Genomic DNA, 23,114 nt, shown 5'->3' with positions numbered 1-23,114 from the left:
TATTGAATCATAAAAAAAAAAAACATAAAAAAAACACTTTGTTACACCAATCACGTCTCCAGTTGTGGAATAACAAAATTGTCTACGAAGTTATGTCCCAAACACTGCAAAAATGATCAACTTAAAACAAAATTAGCGTTTTAACAAAAAATTGGGCAAAGAGTTGGCTGGTCTTGATCTAGAAGAAGAACATGCAGCTCTCACAGGGAAGTCGTTATTTTAAAATTAAATTGGTTAAATAAATAAAAGCATTCATTAAAAGAAGAACAACAACAACAACCTAACAATAACAATAACAATCAGCATAATATTTCTGTCTAAATGAAATTCAATACATTAATTTTCTACGTTAACAATCTTCAAATTTTCATCATATATCAGAAGAATCCATTTCTGACTAGAAAAAAAAAAAAAAAAAAAACACCATTTTCTCCAGCTAAACTAAATGGCCAATCTGTAACCCTCAGTATCATACATCAAACTAAAATCTATTAAAAGAGTGAGAAAAAATATCAAGAAAACAAAAAAGTCCATTTTGCTTGATTGAAAGGAGACTGATCGACCTAGTTACATGCTACTCGATCGCTTAAGCTAACTACACTTCCCTTACTCTTATTGAACAAGAAAGCATACCATTGAGTTCTGCATCTTTTTGCTCCCCAGTTAGCTTCTTTTGACTCTCAGGGTTTGTGGGAGTTGCATGTTCTTCTTCTTCAAGATCAAGACCACCAATAGAAACGTTCCCCTGAATATTTGACTAATTTTCGAATATTTCATGACACAAGTTTCTTAATCTTTCATTCTCGGTCCAATTTCCCAACTTCAGGAGTTCGGGTCCAAGAATTTGGACCCCTTTTGGTTTCCATGTCGAAGTTACAGTTAGTGGTCCGCGAACAATTTCGTATTTGGAAGCATCTTCATCAAGTGTTCGATATTCAATACTGCCCTTCACTCCGATAAAATACTCTGACACGTTGTCAATGACAGGAGCGTTAGATGAATGAGTAGTCTCTGACACGACATTTTCAGCCGGAGGAGTATAGCTTTAAACGCAAAGCCCTTTATCTTCTTCAAGCTTTGGCCAAGAAAACCCTCACCATATAAGTGATCTGGTAGTTCTAAATGTGAAAGAGCCTTTTATGTTTAATTTATCAACATGCACTGTTGATTCTGAAAATGGTTAAGAAATGTTTATTTGATCAAATCTCAAAAGGTATATAATAGGGCTTTGCAAGTGTACTAATATGATGTGCATGCCATTCTCTAAAAATCCATTCTCTAAAATATATTTGAACCTCTTTTTCAAGCGTTGTGCGTACTCATGCACAGTACTTGCAATTGCAAATAAGCTCTACAATTGAGATAGAAACAAAGAATAACAGTAAAAATTCAATTAAAATCTATTTATCCCATTATTAGAAGAAATTTAAAGTCCTCACTTCTCAATGTCCACCCTAACACTTCTTGAGTTTGAGTGTGAATGTGTAACAGAGAATTTCTAAGAATATGAAGTTGCAAGAATTGAAATTTCCAAGGAGTTGACATTTATTATGTTCAAATATACTCAAAATTTGAATTGATACCATATGATAAACAACACTAAATATATATATACTTTCAATTATTTACTTTGAACTAATCCATATATCTGCTATCTGTTGTGCTTCCGCCTTCTGCGTTGTCGTCCTTCCCCCTTTATGGTATCAGAGCCATTCTTTCCTTGGCCGATAGTGCTGTTGTGTCTTTCATCTTCTGTCCGTGTCTGCCTGACCTTATGATACTTCGTTGTTGTGTCGATCTCACCGTCGTTGGCGCCACCGCCATTGTAAAAAGTCCCAGATCCGAACAGTAAGGCCCGTGAAGCCAGGAGAGCGTGAGGGCTATATATATAGACACACACACAATTTAATGGTTTAGGATAATCTTTTATCAACTTATTTGGTAACTAAAGAAATTATAATTTTTCATTTCACTCATCTAAAAAGAGAAGAAATTATGATTTGACCATTACAGATGGTTTTTAAACATCTTATTTGGACCAAAAAAAAAAATTTTATCTTATATAACTAGTTTTGATAAAGAGGAAAAAGGACGAATTTTTATAAAAAAAAAAAAAAAAAAAAATTGTGCATAGAATAAAGTTAAATTTAAATGTTACTCAAATCAGCCAAGTTTCCATTCATTTCCCAAGACCCTAATTGGAGTTAAATTTAATATACATGGCAAATTTCACGTAAATTAGATGTTATTTACTATTCAATTCACAATTTTATCTTTTATGCATAATTTTATACTACAAAAATTTGAAATTTAAAAACTTGATTGATAACATAACTATTAATTTTTAATCTTCTAAAAATTTTGCAAGCACAAATGATATTAAAAAAATTTGTAATGCAATAGTAAATTTGTAAAAATTCACATCTAATAAAAAAACTATTAACTAGAGTTATAACCATTAGCTATAACCAAGTTTGTGACCAAAATTCGTTCTTTAATTTTAGTTTTTTCCCATTTGATTTGGTAATTTTTTTTTGTTTTGTTTAGGAATCTTAGTGTTCATTTAATGCATCTTATTTAATAGAGTTCTGTAAGTGGGCTGTTAGAACAAACACGACAAAAACAAAACAAAAAGGGAGGTTGATGACCTCTCTTCAATTTTCTCTCATAATAGAGAATAAATGATTTAGTTGCGTGTGAAAGAAAAAAAAAAAAAAAAAAGAGAACGAATTCACTGTTTTGTTTCACTAAAATGCTTTTTTTTTTCATCATGTATTGTGTTCTATGGCGTTTAAAACCAAGAAACTGAAAATAGCTAAAGAGTTGTTTTCAATTTCCTTTGTTTTGAGTTACCAAACAAGTTTTTTGTCCTAGAAAATAGAAAATTAAGAGGAAAAAAAAAACGGTTACCAAACATAGTCTAATTATTATTTTAGTATTAATCTGGAAAGCATAGACGCGTTGTGCAGCCGTGGACCGGTTGCACGTGTGGCCTCAGACACAGTTGAACGCGCATCTGCAACCAAATTTTTTTTCCCTGTTTTTGATTTAGTCCAATTTGGTTTGAAACGGGCCAAAACAGGCTCCGAATCAATCCGATATGGGCCAAAATAAGTGTTTAAAAAAAAAAGGTAAAAATTTTGTCAAAACACACTATTTTGACATCCTAATTTAAAGAAAAAACCCTAAACTCATCTCAAACTCTCTCTTACACGTTCTCTTCGTCTTGTCTCTACTATTGCTCTTAAATTGGTATATGTGTACTATTATATGAAAAAATATACTTAGCAATATATAAAAAATTTAAATAAAAATAAAAATAATAATTTATTAATAAATGTATCCCATCACATCCATACCCTTTTTTTTTTTAAATTGCCAAGTCATCACATCGCACCCGCACTTGCACCCGAACCCGAATTTGCAACATTGATTCCTAGGTATTAATAGAAAATAAAGGGTGAAAAACTCAGATGCTTTCAGTACAAGCACCAATTTTTAAATTAAACAGACAACTTCAAAAGGCTGCCTCTCGTTACGGTATACCAATACAACATGTCACGATTGTCATAAAAATTTGCCTACAAAGTTATGACCCAAACACTGCTAAAAGGGTTAGCTTAAAACAAAAATAGCCTTAAAAAAAAATTGGGCATAGAGTTAGTTGGTCTACTGCCAAATATGCCAACAGAAACCAATTTCCATGTGAAAAAGGATCAATTCCATGATAAAAATTTGGTAGTTAATAAATATAAAGGTGAATAAAGTATCAAGTTATTTAAAATTATTTATTATTCTTTATATACAAAGTGGAATAAATTTTTAAAAGATGTATCTTTATATATATATATATATATATATATATATATATATATATATATTCATTATTTACCAACTCTTTATTACAAATTGATTTCTCTCCGTTTAGAGATAAATAAAAAGTGTACGTTTTTAAACCCCTTAAAACAATCAGATTAACCTAGTTATTTAGCCAAGTGATTAACTTAGGTAAATTAAGTAGATCTAGGTTAACACAAATATATTATATCATGCAAAGTAGCGGAAATATAAAGAACACAATGATATGATGACCCAGGAAAACCAAACCGGTAAAAAACCTGGGGAGGATTTAACCTAGCTATCCTCAAGGTGAAATTTATACAATAGCAACTTAGATCACTAACATCCTATTGCTACCTCGAGTAGGAAACTTACTACCACGACCACGTGACAGTTCCGAGTCCACGGACTACTTCCTTCTTGGATTCCCAACAAGCACAAGCACTCCCACTTGTATATCTCTAAGCTCTTAATGTAGCAACTGAATGATCATCAAGTTCTTGAAATAATCTTGATCATTGATAACTCTAAGTATGTGTGAAGACAAACACCTCTAGATCTCACAGAAGATTCACACACACGGCATCAACAACCTCTAAAAACGTGGCTAGGGTTTTCTCTTTTATACCTATGGCAAAACATAAAACCCTACACATAAAACGCGCTTGGACTAAGTTGGAAAATTCTGCAGAAAAAAAAATCCGCACGACTTTCTATCGGTCGAGTCTAATTTTCGATTGATCGAGCCAGGCAGAATTGCACAGTAAATTTTGCAGCAACTCGATTCCAACTTTACATAAAAAACACATACTTTGAGTAGTCTAAGCAAGACTTAAACGTTTTGATCATGGTTTGCCAACATTACAAATTAGTGTTCTAATACATTTAAACCTAAAGGTCTTAGAACCTAACAAACTCCCCCTTTGGCAATCCGTGACAAAACACAAATACAACAAAATGCTCAAAGTTTACATATAAAGAGCCCATTACAAAAACAAAGCCCAATATAACAAATTCAACTTAACTACTATCCATCAGTTGCAAGTGTAGACAGCAGTACGACTGAATCAACCTGTATGTTCCTGTAACACTTAACAAACACATAAACGCATATGTGAAAAATACAAGTAAAACAACATAACTACTTGATTTCACAAAAATCATAAACTACAAGACATATATCATGAATAACCTCATGTATAAATCAATAAACAATGTAGCACAATGTGAAACAAGAAACAGATAAGCAAAACAAAATATCTCCCCCTATCATGGATAACCTAACACAAACAACATGAGCCAAAAAAATATATACAGAGTGAAGCACCTAGATACAATCTAAAAACTCCACAGCTCCAAACAAACTAAAAAGCTCCCCTAACAACAAAAACTCCTCTTTACACCATATATGCACTCACTCATCATCAAAAGGAGGTAGTGGTTGAAAACTCTCCAAATCTGCTTGCAAGGCACAAAGCTCATCAAACATGTCCACCAAAAGCTAACCATAAGCCGCCTCAACGGTCATGACAGTCTCTAACATACGTCGAATGTCTGAATCATCCGAAGTAGAAGGCGGAGGAACATCAGCAGCAGCAGCAGTAGGATCGTCAGATGCTTCAGCAGAAGTATCACCTGTAGAGGAGGGCGAAGAAGGAGGTACGACACCAGAAGACTCAACCCTAGGACGTTTAGAGCTTGCTCTCAACTGAGTAGCCCTTTGCCTAAGAAAGGTGGCACCTATTAGAGCTATAATATGCGCGGGAAACTCCTCTAAACCAAGATGAAGAAGAATCCTATGAATAAAAACAGGGAAGAAAAAAGCATGAGTAGTAGAACTACTCCGATGAATCTCGTTCAAGGAACGAATAAACAGATGAGAAAAACTGATAGGAGCATCAGTAACAAGAGCATACAAAAACACACATCGCTCAATAGGGATGATGTGCAGATGAGAGATAGGCCACAAGGAATGACAAACAATCCGAAAGTAGAGATAGTGGACCTCAGTGAGCTTAGCAGTATTGATTCGAGGATCAGAACCCTACTGGATAGAAGTCCCAGTGATGTAAGACATGATGTCGTCTAGGGGAGGAAACACATCATAAGGATAGACAAGATGCTGAACAAGAGGCAACCCAAGAGCAGCAGCCACTACCGAAGGGGTAATGTTGTACTCATTACCATGAATCTAACTCCTAAGTAAGGTGTTGGAATCATAGACATGAATAGAGATGTTAGAATAGAACTCTCTAATCAAGGTGGTCCGAGGGGGATAAGAAATATCTAACAAAGACAACGAACCCCTACGCTCAAACTTTCTCCTAATCTTGGAGTCTAGCTCATCTAAAAGAACCCGCCTCTCAGTCCAAATGTTCCTCTTAAGATTAAGTGTCTCAAAGGTAGCTTGGTGTTTCTCACTCAAGAATCTCTCGCTCTCAAAGGATGGAGCAGAAGAAGAAGAGGATGTCCTATTGACTTTAGTTTTTCTAAGCATGATGCTAAGGAAAGAACAGACAAACAAAAAAGAACCAAAAAAGAAAACATGAGAAAACCAAGGGCAGATTGCAAGTTAACACAAAACAATATAGAAAATGTCAAATCTATATGATGCATGAACAAAAATAACATTGATGCATGATCTAATGCAGTGAGAATAAGTTCAAATTAGCTTTAAAATCATAAAATTGGCTTGAGCATAGAGGTTAGAACAAAAAATCCCAAAATTTTGAAAAATCACTTGTACAATTTTCAAGAAATTGACCAATTGATCATCACATAAGATAGATAACACATTAAAATGATCCAATTAATCAATCAAACAAGCTAATTTCATCAAATTATACTGAATTGAACAAAATTCCCAATTTAGGTAATTTCAAACCCTAGATTTTCAAATCTTTCACAAAACTCCAAATTGATCAAATTAAATCATCAAAAACTGTTGTATATCAACTCATAACAAAAACCTAAAGATCAATTATGAAAAAAATAGCCTAAATCATCAAAAACCCCTAAAAAACCTTAGATGCGAAATACCCTTTACATGTATGATTTTAATGCATGAAAACTGAAAATAAATGAAAAATAAAGGGTAGAATGGTCTTACCAGCCTTAGAAGACAAAAACCTTGCAAAAGATTAGGAGAAAAATGACAAAAAATAAGCTTTGACTCTTAGACTGGTTGAAAAGAGAGAGAAAAAGTTTGAAAAGTTTTGAAAAGTGAAGAACACGTGAAACTCAAACCTTTTTTAAAAAAAAACTTCCTGTGCGATTTTCAATCGGTCAAAAATTAGGTTTGATCGATCAAAAATGTCTTCGATTGATCCAACAGCGATCGAGTACGGATTGAAATAGACAGAAGTTTACCAAAATTTTAAGCGCAATTTCGATCGATCGAGAAACAGTTTTGATCAATCGAAATTCTGGAAAAATCAGATTTTTAAAAAACAAAGCATTTTTATGCAGGAACTCCTCAAAGCAAAGAATTTTATGAATAAAATGCATGAGTATGAGATGAAATACTTTTCAAAAACACAGAATTTAAGCCCAGATTTCCCAAAAATTAAGATTTTCACTCAATTCACTTTAAAGTCTCAAACTTCAAAACACATTTTGCATTTAAACTCAAGGAAGTTTCAATCTTGGATGGCCAACCAAAATCACACACAATAACATGTACAAAGTTTAGCAAAGAGTAACATGTGTAGTGTGTGCAATTAGCAAAAGCTTGAGAGACATGTGAGGTGATATATGAATAGTAATTAAGCACACTTTCTACAAAATCCATCACATACAATTAAAAGAGACTATCACCTAAAGAGTTACATCATATAACTCTCACATCTTCTAGAATAAAAGCTTGCAATCATGTAAGTTTCTTAATTTGCCTTATAATGTACACACCAATTTTATTTGATCAGAAACTTATTAAGAATTAGCCAGGATAATGTACACACCAATTTTAGCATTTAAACCGAGGCTACACCTTATGATCTTTTTGTGCATGTGCTACACTATCTTGAGTACTTCTGGTTAGAGACCAACGCCTTGGGGCTATCTTACGATATGCACTAAGATGTTCATGATTGGCTAATAAACAGTGGTAAGATAGTTATTTATGCATTTCTCAATAAGTTCAAGTCCGACAATTAAAAGCATGGGATTTCAAAATAAAAATCATGTGATCAAAAACTATAAACATCTTCCCACACAACAAGTATTACAAAGCTCACACTAGTAAAGTGCAATAAAATAAGCTCATCCAACCTAAATAAGGTACATAATCATGTTATGTAAAGATAATATGGTCAACCTTGATTTCAAATCCAAGAAAACAATGCAAAACACATTTTGTTTTCCTTTTCCTTTTTTTTTTATTTTTGATGAAACAAAAACAAAAACAAAAACAACCTAGAATGAAATGCATGAATATTATGTAATGCAAATCCTAGAAAAACGAAGAAAACAAAACAATAAATACCAAAAAAAAAAAATGGTCATAAAGAGTAGAGCAATAAATCACAAGCACCATGTCAAAAAGACTCACTTAGATTGAGCCTTTTGCACCAAAAGCTTTTTAGATGCACCTTGAGCATTGGAGTTCTTATTCACATTAGAATGACTTGCAACTCCAGAATTGGAATAAAGGTTTAAAGCCTTTACCAACTCACCAATAAGTACCATAGGATCTTGTGCCTGAGGCACAGGTACTTTTGGTTTATTTGTTCGTTTAGCAGCTTGCAACTTGAAACAGTTTGAACGAATGTGGCCAGACTTTCCACAAAAATGACAAACCCATGCAGGTCTGTTATGCAACTTGCCCTTAAAAGGATTAGAAGTCTTAGGTTTAGACTCTTGAAGATCAACCCTAATTTTTCTAGGAGGTATGACTTCTACAGGCTTGACAACCTCACACATAGGTGGCTCAGAAGAAGGAACAAAGTTTGTGGAGTGTGTTTCAGAAACAGAGATGCTTTCTACAAAACCTAACCTAGTTTTGTCTAAATGAGACTTTTGAACACTCAACATATGATCAAGTTTGGAACTAGCAGACCTATTAGTTTGTTCTCTAGCAACAGATAAATCATGTTCCAAATTCTTGACTTTATCAAGTAAGAGCATGTTTATAGTCTTCACATTATTCAACAGTTCATTTGCATCAAACAATTTCACAAGCAAATTTTTCTTTTCAAGCTCAAGAGATGCAATTTTCTTTAAGCCTATATCAACATTCATAGCATCCTTTGCAGTAACTTTGCAAAATTTATTGTAGGCTTCTTGAAAATCTGCATCCTCGGAGAGTTCCCCATCAGAAGGGTTCTCCTCAACAGCAACACTTTCATCAACTACAGCAATATTAGTGAAAGCAATGAAGTTTCCATCCTCATCACAACCAGACTCATCATCAGAAACTTCATCATCACTAAGGGTTACAGCCATAGCCTTACCCTTAGACCTCAAGTATGTAGGACATTCAAATTTCATATGACCATACCCTTGACATCCAAAACATTGTTGTCCCATAGAATTATTAAAAGGTTGATCTACTTTTTCTTTAGTTTTTTCAGTGTTATTAACTTTAGTGGGATCATTCCTCCTAAAATTTCTAGGTTCAGCAGTGTTCTTACCTCTTGCCCTTCTGTTGTTGTTCTTAAGAAAGTTTCTAAAGTTCTGGCAAGATATGCAATCTCTATAGCAGAGAACTCATCATCAAATCCACTCACATCAACAGACTTAAGAGCCATTGATTTGGATTTGCTAGTCTTAGGTAGGTCCAACTTATAGGACTGAAGAGATCCTACAAGTTCATCAACAGGGATAAAGTCCACATCCTTGCTTTCAGTGATGGCAGTCACTTTGGGTCTAAAGTCCTCAGTCAAAGATCTAAGAATCTTCCTAACAATTTTAGGTTGATCATAGATTTCACCTAGATTATATGCAAAATTAACAATATCATTAAGTTTAGCATAGAATTCATCAAAAGATTCATCATCAGACATCCTAATGCTTTCAAATCTAGTAGTTAATTTCTGCAACTTATTAATTTTAACTGCCTTTGTACCTTCATGCATAGTCTGGAGGATATTTCAAGCAGTATGAGTAACCTTAACATTAGAGTTCCTCTTAAATTCCTCCATAGAAACAGCATTAAAGATAGCATTCATAGCTTTGCTATTGAAAGCAGCTGCTTCTTTCTGAGAAGTTTGCCACTCACTCACAAGAGTAGTGGGCTTCTCCCATCCATATTTAACGGAGTTCCAGACTTTCTCATCAATGGATTTCAGGAATGCTTTCATCCTGACTTTCTAGTAAGTATAATTATTCCCATCAAAATGAGGAGGAATAACAAGAAAGTGTCCGTGTTCCATAACAGCAGAGGTCAAGGATCAGCTCAAAGATCAAAAGATCTTCAACAAAAGAGCTACTTGCTCTGATACCACTTGTACGTTTTTAGACCCCTTAAAACAACCAGATTAACTTAGTTATTTAGTCAGGTGATTAACTTAGGTAAATTAAGCAAATCTAAGTTAACACCAATATATCATATCATGCAAAGCAGCGAAAATATAAAGAACACAATGATATGATGACACAGGAAAACCAAACCGGTAAAAAACCTAGGGAGGATTTAACCTAGCTATCCTCAAGGTAAAGCTGAATCCACTATGAAAGAATTGAAATTTACACAATAGTGACTTAGACTACTAACATCCTATTGCTACCTCGAGTAGGAAACTTACTACCATGACCACATGACAGCTCTGAGTCCACAGACTACTTCCTTCTTAGATTCCCAGGAAGCACAAGCACTCGCACTCCCACTCTCACTTTTATATCTTTAAGTTCTTAATGTGGCAACTTAATAATCATCAAGTTCTTGACATAATCTAAATCCTTGATAACCATAAGTATGTGTGAAGGCAAATACCTCTAGATCTCATAGAAAATTCACACACACAGCATCAACAACCTCTAAAAACGTTGCTAGGGTTTTCCTTTTTATACCTATGGCAAAATATAAAACCTTACACGTAAAACGGGCTTTGGTTGAGTTGGAAAATTCTGCAAAAAAACTAATCTACACGACTTTTGATCGGTCGAATCTAATTCTCAATTGATCGAGTCAGGCAGAATTGCACAGTAAATTCTACAGCAACTCGATTCCAACTTTACACAAAAGACACATACTTTGAGCAGTTTAAACAAGACTTAAACGTTTTAATCATAGTTTGCCAACATTACAAATTAGTGTTCTAATATATTTAAACCTAAAAGTCTTAGAACCTAACAAAAAGGATCATGAATTTGAAAAATAAAGTGAATTATTAATTTATTTTAATTTGAACAAAGTTCTCCTCCAAACTGATTTTGAGGAATCTCTTCCAACTATTACATGAAAACTCATAAAACCATTCATATATATTGATGGGTACTGATTTTCACCTTGAAGCCGTCCATAGAGGTCGTCTGTGACCCAACAGTATTGCAAGCACCCTAGAAAACCTTACCTATAACCATCTCGTCCGGAGAAGAAGAGACTAGGACGAGGTCATCGTGACCAAGGGATGAGACGCTCGTCCAGGGTGTCGGCGATCTCATCCTTAATAAATTCGTCCGTAGACGGAACAACCCCTATTCATGAGCCAAGCACACCCGACAAGGAGATGCTAGGACAAGGGTATCATACTTAGGAAAATCTCCGAGTATAATGTGACAATTCCTCATTTTACGCGTAACTTCCAGGTATCCGTTGTAGTACATAACTCCTAAACGGTTATGGAAGTTATTTTTAAATACTTACGCCTCCTTGAATCCAGGGGAGGTTATAATTGCTATAACCGTCTATTAGAACACTATATAAAAGCTTATTCAGACAAAGCAAAGGTATGTGATAATTGCTCCCAAAAAGTTGGAACTCCAAAAATATAGAGAGAAAACTAACTTTGCCATCGGAGGGTTCTTGACCGACAGCCCCGGTCACCTTTGATCGCTTTTCTTTCTTTTTCAGGCCGTTGAGAGAGCAAGTGGTCCTTTCAAGTCCGAAGCATCCAGCCTACTGATTTTCTTTGCATCATCATATATTATTTGAACAAGTTATATAATTCATTAAATAAGTTATATGACGAAAAATATACGCGAATGGTTTTATCAATCATCGAGTTGGAGAAAATCTTCTATAAACCAATTTGAAGGTAAATTTTTTCCTTTCAACTTTATTTCAGGCTCACTTCAAAGATTAACAAAGGCTGCAATTTACTGTTTCTAATAAAAATATTTAGAATTCAAATTATCTTTAACCAAGAAAAAAAAAAAAAAAGCACCGTGGGCTTATTTCACTAGTCCTGGCCCAGTCGTTATTAAGCTGGGCTTATCAAGCCCGATACATCTCACTAACAAATTGATCTGATGCAAGTTCCCTCTCTTCTTTACCGTGATATCATATGATTCATATTATCCAACCCCATCACCGCGTAAAAGCAAATTTGTCAATTTTCTCTGCTTTTGAATCTGAAAAGCTTCCCGGCTACTTCGACTCTCTGCTAATCCCTAATCTCTCTCTCTCGAATTTCGTTTTGAGGTCTGTACTCTCTACTCTGTAACCTTTAATCTTTAATTATAAGACACTGCGATTTCATTTTCATGCTTCAATTTTTACATTGTGTTGGCTCTCTTTTTAGGACCAAATGAGTTAAATCAGGTTAGCTTTCAGCACATGTACAGATGCTGATGCAATCTTATGGTCTGAGGAACATCTCTTTTTCCAAGGTTTCTATATTAGCGTACCATACATGTTTTCTTGGATCAATTTTATTACATAAAGCTTACAAACTGACTAGTCAGCGAAAAAATGTAAAATACAGACATATTTATTACATTGTTTGTTGAAGTGATGTTAATCACATTTATTGTTACTTTTAATCCTTCGTAGTAAAATTGGTCTTAGTTTTAGAATTTTCCTGTTGCAAATTTGCAATTGGCAATCATAGATCAACTATGGATGCCAATTTTAATTACAGACCCTTGTCTTTTATTTCCTTTTATGATTTCAGAGAGTAATGTATATGAGCCTTACTATACATTTATTAGGACTTTTTAAAAATTATGTGGTCACTGTTTTTATACTAATTGTTAACAGGTTATTCTGAGTTCCTTCAATAGTTGCTTCCTTAATCTCACTTCTGTATCTGCATCCTCAAGCTTATCTGGAGTCTTGAAAGTGACTGTGAAGTATAAATCTTATCGAAGGTTTTCTGTCATGGCTGGTGGGATTCCAACTAATTGTGATGCGGATGTGGGTGCTTATAATCAGAGGACTTATCAAGTTGTAGTGGCTGCTACTCGTGATTTGGGAATTGGGAAGGATGGTAAACTACCATGGAGATTGCCTTCTGACCTCAAATTTTTCAAGGAGCTCACGATGACTACCTCTGATCCCGGGAAGAAGAATGCAGTAGTAATGGGTAGGAAAACATGGGAAAGTATCCCCCCTAAATACCGTCCTTTACCTGGTCGCCTGAATGTTGTGCTGACTCGTTCTGGGAATTTTGATATTGCTACCGCTGAGGATGTTGTAACATGTGGAAACATTCCTTCAGCTTTAAAATTATTGGCAGCATGTCCTTATTGTTTATCAATAGAGAGAGTTTTCGTTATTGGAGGCGGCCAGATATTAAGGTAATTTGATCATTTATGAATAAATTGTAATGCTATATAACGTACTGGTAGGCAGATATTGATGGTTTTGGTACAGGGAAACACTCAACGCACCACAATGTGCTGCCATCCACATTACAGAAATTGAGACCAGCATTGAATGTGACACTTTCATTCCCACTATTGATTTCTCTGTATTTCAGCCATGGTACTCATCCCTCCCATTGGTGGAAAATAATATTCGATATTCTTTTGCGAGCTATGTTCGCGTAAGAAGTTCTGCTATTGAAGCTCATGCTTCAAGAAGTAAGGATTCTAATAAGTTTGAGGTAGAAAGGTTTACCTTCCTGCCAAAGATGATCTTTGAGAGACATGATGAGTATATGTACCTGAAATTGGTTGATGAAATTATCTCAAGTGGCACCCAGAAAGATGACAGGACAGGGACTGGTACTTTATCAAAATTCGGTTGCCAGGTAGTTTGGTACTCAGATTACCTATGTATGTTTGTGTTTTTCATTTTTGTGATACTGGCCATTTTATTCAGACTCCAATTCTGGCTTACAGATAAGCATTTCTGTTTGCATCTTTCTAATACTTGTACTCTTTGCAGATGCGTTTCAATCTTCGTAGATCTTTTCCACTTCTTACAACTAAGGTATTTTTTTCTCTTCTGGATTGCTTCTCGATTACAGTGTGTTCTATCTAAGTTGCTATTTTCCACTCTTCTGGTTGTGTTTTGTCATTTTGGAGAAGTTTGCTTGTCATCAGCTCACTTTGGTCACTAAAACTTTTTAGCCCTTTCTGGAAAATTTTCATCAATGTTTCCTAAAGCTGGTAACTATGGTTTTTTTCTTTTTCAAAATTACTAGAGAGTGTTTTGGCGAGGAGTTGTTGAAGAGCTGTTGTGGTTTATCAGTGGTTCAACAAATGCAAAGGTGATATATCATTTTGTCTTAGAAACGTTGCTCTTCTTCTTCTTATTCTTTCTTCAGTCACACACCTGAAAGAATGCAAATGAGTCAACATATGCTTTGTGTGAAGTGGAAAAGGAAAAGGCTAATATTTAATTGGCGTTACTATTCTTGCAGCTGTCTCACTTTTTCTTTTTCTATTTGTTCAATGTGGATTTTAAAGTCTATATCTTTATTTTCTCTGATCCAGTGATTTGTAATATCTGATTTATGGTATTCTTCAGTCTTTCAGAACAAGCACCTCTGTTCTAATATTAGGTAATGGAAATTGGGTATTCTTCAATCTAATAATGCAACTTTATTCTCTTTCAATCCTTTTTTATCTTGTTGGCATGTAATATTAGTTATTGGGTTCATACATATTGATTTAAATTTTGTCAATAAAGATGTATGCTTAGACTAGTAATGGTAGTCCCTATATGGAATCCCATAATTTTATGATTAAATACTCAAGACTAGTTTCCTTATATGGCTGAGCTGTGGTGATGGTGGTGGTCTTATCCATTTCAGAATGTTACAATACTGACAGTTCACAATTCGTGTCTTTTTACTTTTATTTCTGGAAAATGTGTTGAAGATCCTATCTCTTTGTTAAATTAATTATGGGGAAGTTGGAAATGAGTTACAAATGTTGTTGCCAATAGGTTCTACAGGAGAAAGGCGTAAATATATGGGATGGAAATGCATCCAGAGACTACCTTGACAGGCAATTACTTGGATATCAGAATCTAATTTATCAAAAAATTATTCTGGATATGCAAATCTAACTAGTATATATCTATATTTTTAGAATTGGTTTGTCAGATAGGGAAGAGGGTGACTTGGGGCCCATTTATGGATTCCAGTGGAGACACTTTGGTGCTAGGTCAGTGATTATCATTTACCTAAAGAAATTGTGACTTCCGTTCACCATTTAGTCATCCTCTGTAAATGTTTGATTTTACAGATATACCAACATGCATGCTGACTATACCGGCCAAGGATTTGATCAGTTGTCAGATGTTATTGACAAGATTAAGAATAGGCCAGATGACCGGCGGATAATCCTATCAGCATGGAATCCATCAGACCTTAACTTGATGGCACTTCCCCCTTGTCACATGTTTGCCCAGGTAACATGCTATTAATCTTGAAATTTTCATTTATTTGTTGTTTATTATGGTAATCTGCAAACTTATGGACTCGTACTTCTTACAGTTTTATGTAGCCAATGGGGAGCTATCCTGTCAAATGTATCAGCGGTCTGCTGATACAGGTCTTGGTGTTCCATTTAATGTTGCATCTTATGCGTTATTGACGTACATGATTGCTCAAGTTTGTGGTATGCATCCATTTCAATATCAGAGAGATGAAATTTTGTTAGAAACTACAATTTATAGATGTCATTTTCTTAGCTTTATATATAATTTTTTGTGTTGTCATTGATCATCTTACTTATGGAACCTTGTTAAGGTTTTTCTTCTTCTTTTTTTTTCAATGTCAATTTGCCTTTACAGGTCTCAGTCCTGGTGATTTCATCCATATAATTGGGGATGCTCATGTTTATAAGACTCATATCATGCCTCTGAAGGAACAGCTTCAGAAACTTCCCAAACCTTTTCCTGTGAGTAGAACTAAGCATCAAAGACTGCTGCTTGCATTTGATGAATGTTTAAGATATTGGAATACCTAAGTACTTTTTCAGCTTAAATGTTTTGAATTTCACTCTGTTTGTAATGTATTTGTCCAGCACTTGGTCTGCCCTTCTTATGATGCTCTCTTTTTCTAGTTATAACTTATAAGATTTTTCTAGAAACCTGAGTCTTCAAAACGAATTCCTATTTTTATCTTCTTTTTTGTTTGTTTATATCAAAAGAAAATTTATACTTTATGGTTACGAAGCAGCCTTTCCCTCGATGATCCCTGGAATTCTTTCAGGCTGGTCAGTAAGGTAGAATTGTGCTAGTTGCACTGTCTGAATGCCTAATGCCTGACCTTTAAAATTGATTTTCCTTTCTGCTTTTTGACAAAGTTGACAAAATTCTATTGGTTTTTGGTGTATGTCTTGAAAAACAAGTGACACATGGGAAACATGCAATACAGGATGATTCGCAACTTTTTCTTGTTGCCATCTCATTAACACATGTATTCTCTTGTCCATACTGTGCAGATTTTGAAGATCAATCCAGAGAAGAAGGACATAGATTCATTTGTGGCAGCTGACTTTGAACTTATAGGTTATAATCCTCACCAGAAGTTAGAAATGAAAATGGCAGTATAGAGCTCTAAAATGGTAGTACAGTGCTTTTGGGTAGTTTTCTCCCTGAGCCTAAGCCAGTTTTTGAGGTACCCATTATTAGTGATTCATTATTATTTTTATACCTGCCTTTTGTATTATGGAGGCACCTTTTTCCTTAATTAGTCATATGAAATTTGCCAATATGTGTTTGCTTCTAGGTTTTTTCATTTTTACAATAACGTACCTTGCAAAGGCACTTAAAATTTCTTGGTGACCAATGGGTGTTGATTCTTGATGATTTTTCGTGTGAACAAAATCATTCTGCTGCTTTGTTCAAATGGAGTCATCATGGTATCAATGTTTAGTAAAGGACCATAAATGGAAGTCTTAAGTCAATTATAGAAATCCTGAACTGACATTACTTTTAAATAGTAAACATAAAAACATTCTGTTGTGTTTAAGCAATTATGCTACAGGAAATATGAGGATGCAGTTGGTATTGTCTGTATAAACAAAGCTTTGGGGTAAGTGAGATCGGATGTAGTTGGTATTGTCTGTATAAATGAAGCTTTGGAGTAAGTTAGATCAAGCTTCATATCTGTGGTGTGGAAAATTAGTTTTAGACATTGTATATATCTCTTAGGTTATAATGCATATGTAGCTACCATCAGAAGTGAGAGATGAAGATTACATGGATTGCATCATGTATGTTGGCTGAATTAAATCCATAACATGTGTCCATTTGTTTTGTTTTGTTTTTGTTTTTTGTTTTTTTTCCTCCAAGAAAACAAGTTTTGTACTCTGCTTGGTGAATAGTGTTTGGTACAGTTTTGACATTTGAGCTGGAGATCTCACTGACGAGGTATTGTTTTATCAATATGAATATGATGCAGACTATTGTAGCATGCCTATCATGATAGAACCTATATATAGTAGAAGTTTATTGCTATTTTTTTTGTGGTCATATAAATTAAAACAAAATATTAATATGATATTCTGACCCTAAAATGCAAACTGGGGTTTTGTATAAAAATTCCATCAAAAAGGAGAGGAAAAAAAAGGCAGTGTCTTACACTTGGCTAACTACCCCATTACTAATTATTCAACTTCAATTGTTTGTCCACTGGGCTACTAGATGCCCAGTTAATTTCCATCTTTTTTGCTCTGGAGGAACTTGATAAGCCCCTGTAGGGCAACTTCTATTGTGTCACTTTTCATCAACTCTCCTGCAACTTCTGCAGGTGTTGCCTCAACCTTCTCTAGCAAGTCTTCGATGTCTCTGAACAGTGGGTGATCCTGAATTTGCAAGTAATTAGAAGCTAATGTCTTGAATCCGCTAAACGAGCAATATGACATATGAAGGTGCACATCCATACGACCAGGCCTCAACAGTGCTGGATCAAGGCGGTCTTTGTGATTCGTTGTGAATACAATGATTCGCTCCTGTCCACAGCTTGACCACAAGCCATCAATGAAGTTTAACAGACCCGAGAGCGAAACCTGTAAGGAATGAATATAAAATTGTTTTGAAGCATCTCGATTATGTGAATAGAGAAACAGGGAGTTACCTTCTCATCCTCTAAGGACGTGGCTTTGTTATTCGATTCCCGATTCTGCATCTCAGTTGAACAATCAATGTCCTCTATTACCAATATAGATTTACTAGCTGTTCCAATCAACAACCGCCTAAGATCAGAATTGCACTGAACCTCCTTCAAATCCATGTCATAGATATCAAATTTAAGATAATTAGCCATGGCTGCAACTAGGCTCGACTTTCCTGTACCGGGCGGTCCATACAACAAATACCCACGTTTCCAGGCCTTCCCGACTCTCCTATAGTATTCCTTTCTCCCTCTAAACCTGTCAAGATCCTCAATTAACATATTCTTCAAATCTGGGTCCATAGCCATTGTACCAAAAGTTGCTGGATGGTCAAGGTTGATTGAGCTCCAATAGTCAGTACCATTATAGTCAATGGTATGAAGCTTCACTGTCTTCCTCTGTTCTCTTATTGCTTTTGCTTGCTCTAGAACATAGGGTAAGTAATATCTCAGCACCATGTCTCTATGCTTCTTGTGAAAACTCAGCTCAAAGTGTCGGGTCTCTGATGCTGCAAACCCTAGTTGATTGCTCCTTCTATTTGAAACTGGCTTGTCATTGCGCGAAGACAACAAAACCCACTTGAATTTCACACCATTGTATAAATCCACCAGTTCTTCGCCCTTGTCAATTGTCACTGCCAGTTCCCTCTCCTTCTCCATCTTATTAACTTTAATTCTTGATGTCAAAGGCGATTGCTTCTCGCCCAAGTAAACGTTGGCTGCCTCGAACATGTGGTTTGCAATGAGCCCATCAAACTCTTGGACAACAACAGTGAGTTGGGATAATAAACGAGCGGAGAGTCTCTGCAGGCATGAATGGAAGTATTCCTGGACAGAGGTGGGGACGACGTTGTTGATGGTTTGGAAGAGAATGGCAGAAGCAGCGAGTGAGGTAGCTGCTGATAGAATGATTTTGGAGGAGGCTGTGGTGGTTTCTGGTGAGTACATTTTTTTAAGAAGAGTTCTTAGAAACGTAAGGGTTTTAGAAAGGTTTTGACCTTTTGGGGCCTTACTTCTATATATATATAATACGCATATATTGGGAGTACTGGAATCCTCTTTCACTCTTTAGAACTTTGGCGTGACGCAAAATGCATCGAAAATAAAAGCTGTACTTGTTGAACGGTGGCGTGGCGCTAAGTGAGCCGTAGATTGAAAAGGCAGCGGTGCACACCTGACGTGGCGCTCAGTGAGCCGTATATTGAGAAAGCAACGGTAAACATGTAAGTTTGACTTGTATGCCGAAAAGATGCCGAGACCCTAAACATATGGAAGTCGTTGTTTTAAAATTAAATTAGTTAAATTTTTTTAAAAAAAAATTTGAAGAAAATAACCTACTTAATTTAATCAGAATTTATCAGAATAATTTATCCAAAAAGGCAATGATTTCTAATTGCTTTAAAAGAAAGCCTTAAAATAAATTAAATGGATTCAATCCTTAAGTTTTAAAAAGTAACAAATTATACATTGAAATTTAAAAAGTAAAAAGATTAAATCCTATATTTTCAAAAGTATGTAGTGCATAAGTTTTACTTTATCTATAATAATAATAATAATAATAATAACAGTGTAATTTATACTATATTAAACACAAAATTATGGTAAATTTTCATATTAATATAATCATTTTATTTTAAATTGATTGAAATTTTATGCAATAGAATTTTAGTTGGGGTAGAATTTGAATTTTTTGAAACTTAGACAAAAGTCGTTTTACCTAGAATAAACTATCATATATTAAACTAGTTTTTGAGCATGCTCTCATGCGTGTGCTTAAAGACTTTTTATTTTTTTGAGTAAAGGTTAATAATTTGCATCTATTATAATTTAAGAATATATTAGTTTATGTTTCAAACAAATAAAAATGATAAACTTTAGAGATAAGCGGGAACTGTAATTTCTTTTTTGAACTTGAAGGAAAAAAAAATCCTAAATTTTATAAACTCTCTTTTCGAATCCTTCATTAATGAGAGAATTTTTGAACCATATAAAAGTCTAGTTGAAATAGAGGAATCCTCTTATATATAGTATAAATTTATATTTTTAATTTCTCATAACGTTTGGTAATCGAATTTTTGGATGATTTAAAATTTTAAATTTCTTAAAATTGAGGGCGTATTGCATATAGATTATGACAAACTTAATTTAATAGAGTTTCATTTAAATTGAATGATCTTAATTCTTAAGAGTGTATCCATGTGTCTATAAGGAAGATAGTCATTTGACACAATTACAGCTTTTTTTTTTTTTGGTAAGTGGCACATCTACCGCTTTTAAAACTCAACTTTCATTATATCACATATGAAATGGCATGCATGCATATTATGATAGAAAGTTTAGAAACTATATATAATAGAAATCTATTGAAATTTTTTTGTGGTGATATGAATTAAATCAATCCTAATCTTGACATCTTCTCAACAAAATAAAAGAAAGAAAAAATCCTAATCTTATCTTGCATTCTGATGGGGTTTTGTCTAAAAATTCCAACAAAAAAAGAGGGGAAGGGGGGGAAGCATGGTCTTGCACTTTGCTAGTACTACCACAAACTAATTCCCTCAACGTGAATTGTTTGTCCACCAGGTTAATAGATGCCCAGTTAATTACCATCTTTTTTGCGTTGGAGGAACTTGATAAGCCCCTGTAGGGCGACTTCTACTTTGTCACTTTTCATCAACTCTTCTGTAACTTCTGCAGGCGTTGTCTCAACCTTCTCTAGCAAGTCTTTGATGTCTCTAAACAGTGTGTGCTCCTGAATTTGCAAGTAATTAGAAGCTAATGTCTTGAATCCGCTAAACGAGCAATAAGACATATGAAGGTGCACATCCATACGACCAGGCCTCAACAATGCTGGATCAAGACAGTCTTCGTGATTCGTTGTGAATACAATGATTCGCTCCTCTCCACATCTTGACCATAACCCATCGATGAAGTTTAACAGACCCGAGAGTGTAACCTGTAATGGAAGAATATTAAATTGGTACGAAGCATCTTGATTATGTGAATGGAGAAACAGGGAGTTACCTCATCATCATCCTCTACAGATATGGCTTTGTTATCCAACTCGATTAAACAATCAATGTCCTCTATTACCAATATCGATCAACTAGTTGTTCCAATCAACAACTGCCTTAGATCTGAACTGCACTCAACCTCCCTTAAATCCAAATCATAGATATCAAATTTGAGAAAATTAGCCATGGCTGCAACTAGGCTTGACTTTCCTGTACCAGGTGGTCCATGCAACAAATAGCCTCTTTTCCAAGGCTTGCCTACTCTTTTATAATACTGCTTTCTCCCTATAAACCTGTTGAGATCCTCAACCAAAAACTTCTTCAAATCCGGGTCCATAGCCATTGTATCAAAAGTTGCAGGATGGTCAAGGTTGATCGAGCTCCAATAGTCAGTACTATTATAGACAATGGTATGAAGCTTCACTGTCTTCTTTTCTTCTCCTATAGCTTTTGCTTTCTGTAGAATATAGGGTAAGTAAGATCTCAGCACCATGTCTCTATGTTTCTTGTGAAAACTTAGCTCAAAGTGTCTTATCTCGGATGATGCAAACTCTTCTTCTTCATTGCTCCTTGTATTTGAAATCGGCCTTTCAATGGGCGAAGATACCAAAACCCAGTTGAGTTTCACACCGTTGTATAAATCCACCAATTCTTCATCCTTGTCAACTGTCAATTCTAGTTCTTTCTCTTTCTCTAACTTATTAACCTTAATTCTTGATGTTAAAGGCGATAACTTTTCGCCCAAGTAAACATTGGCAGCCTCAAACATGTGGTCTGCGATTAGGCCATCAAACTCATGGATGACAAGGTTGAGTTGGGACGAGAAACAAGTGGAGAGTTTCTGTAGGTTTGAAGAGAAGTAGTCGTGGACAGCGGTGGGGATGATATTGTTGGTGATGGCGCGGAAGAGAAGGGCTGAGGCAGTGAGTGAGGTGGCTACTGATACAATGGTTTTGGCCCTTTTGGAGGAGCGTATGGTCTCTGGGGAGCAAAACATTTTAGTTCTGAAGGATGTAGTTGATGAAAGAGGTTTCAGAAGGGTGACGACTGATGAGAATTGTGAAGGGTTTTGAAGGGTTTTAGGGGCTTGTGGCTGAAATAGAACGAATACTTGGGAGGGGTTTTATTTGGGCCTTGGCCTTTACACCGTTTGTGTTATATAAAAGTGTACGTGACCAGGGTAGCACATTCTATATCAAAATGAGCTTTTCATTCCAATGAGCTCAAGCCCATCTTACAGGTCTGCTTTAAAGAAAAAGTCAGTACCTTGAACCCAAAAGGGGAAAAAGAAAAAGAAAAATCCATAAACTCACTAAATTATTAAAGATTTTCAAGTTTCAGAAAATGAAAATGTAAATCATTAAATTCGTTGGAAGTTTTAAAAGAAAAGCGGTTGTCTAAAAGGGATCAAACTCCAATCTATGACCCTCAAATTTATGTCTCTTTCCTATGAATCTCTTTTAAGTCTCTTTCTTTGAAAAGTTTGAATGAACTTTCATGTTGATATCAAATTAATTCATTGATAACCCAAACACCAACATTATATTAGTATGTCAAATGTACAAATAGTGACCACTCACTTGTCTGAAATCTGCACACAGGCCCCAAATTTTATTTTATTTCCAATTAGAAGAGAAACGAACTCATTCCTAAGTGGTCCACAATAGTTCCTAGTTGTTTAGATTTAGCATGTCATATTCATTCAATGCAAATGATAGATGATGTGATACCGGAAAAGTTTGGTGATACTGATCTATACTAGATAAAGGGGTAGGGTGATTGGATATATGATTTTGATAGATGAAAT

At 35.0% G+C, this 23,114-nt stretch overlaps 2 protein-coding genes and 1 pseudogene across 4 annotated transcripts; 1 reads left to right on the top strand and 2 right to left on the bottom strand.

The window, feature by feature from the left end:
- The first annotated feature begins 12,266 nt into the window (after window positions 1–12,266).
- LOC142619100 (bifunctional dihydrofolate reductase-thymidylate synthase-like) lies at window positions 12,267–18,134 on the top strand. Of its 3 annotated transcripts, XR_012841443.1 has the most exons (13): window positions 12,268–12,421; window positions 12,522–12,609; window positions 12,980–13,518; window positions 13,595–13,973; window positions 14,111–14,155; window positions 14,370–14,435; window positions 15,116–15,177; window positions 15,262–15,336; window positions 15,418–15,583; window positions 15,669–15,792; window positions 15,968–16,074; window positions 16,621–16,796; window positions 17,931–18,134. XR_012841443.1 is itself a non-coding variant. In XM_075792167.1 (12 exons), exons 2-12 carry the CDS (start codon window positions 12,565–12,567, stop codon window positions 16,729–16,731), a joined length of 1,719 nt encoding a protein of 572 aa, XP_075648282.1. In that variant the 5' UTR covers window positions 12,268–12,421; window positions 12,522–12,564; the 3' UTR covers window positions 16,732–16,890. The 3 variants fall into 3 exon arrangements, 2 of the variants coding, with proteins under 2 accessions (XP_075648289.1, XP_075648282.1); XM_075792167.1 differs by lacking the exon at window positions 17,931–18,134 and having other exon boundaries at window positions 16,621–16,890; XM_075792174.1 differs by lacking the exons at window positions 12,522–12,609; window positions 17,931–18,134 and having other exon boundaries at window positions 12,267–12,421; window positions 16,621–16,890.
- Window positions 17,693–19,278, bottom strand: LOC142619124 (AAA-ATPase At3g50940-like). Its single transcript, XM_075792197.1, has 2 exons — window positions 18,258–19,278; window positions 17,693–18,189 (listed from the first exon to the last, which is right to left on the bottom strand). The coding sequence occupies exons 1-2, from the start codon at window positions 19,239–19,241 to the stop codon at window positions 17,833–17,835; spliced, it is 1,341 nt and encodes a 446-aa protein (XP_075648312.1). The 5' UTR covers window positions 19,242–19,278; the 3' UTR covers window positions 17,693–17,832.
- Window positions 19,279–20,628: 1,350 nt separating this feature from the next.
- Window positions 20,629–22,304, bottom strand: LOC142619115 (AAA-ATPase At3g50940-like; annotated as a pseudogene).
- Window positions 22,305–23,114: the final 810 nt, after the last annotated feature.

Source organism: Castanea sativa, chromosome 1, assembly GCF_040712315.1.
Source record: "Castanea sativa cultivar Marrone di Chiusa Pesio chromosome 1, ASM4071231v1".
In the NCBI taxonomy this organism is placed as follows: Eukaryota; Viridiplantae; Streptophyta; class Magnoliopsida; order Fagales; family Fagaceae; genus Castanea; species Castanea sativa.
The sequence above is the reverse complement of the archived record's forward strand: the minus strand, read 5'-3'. Positions and strand labels throughout refer to the sequence as shown.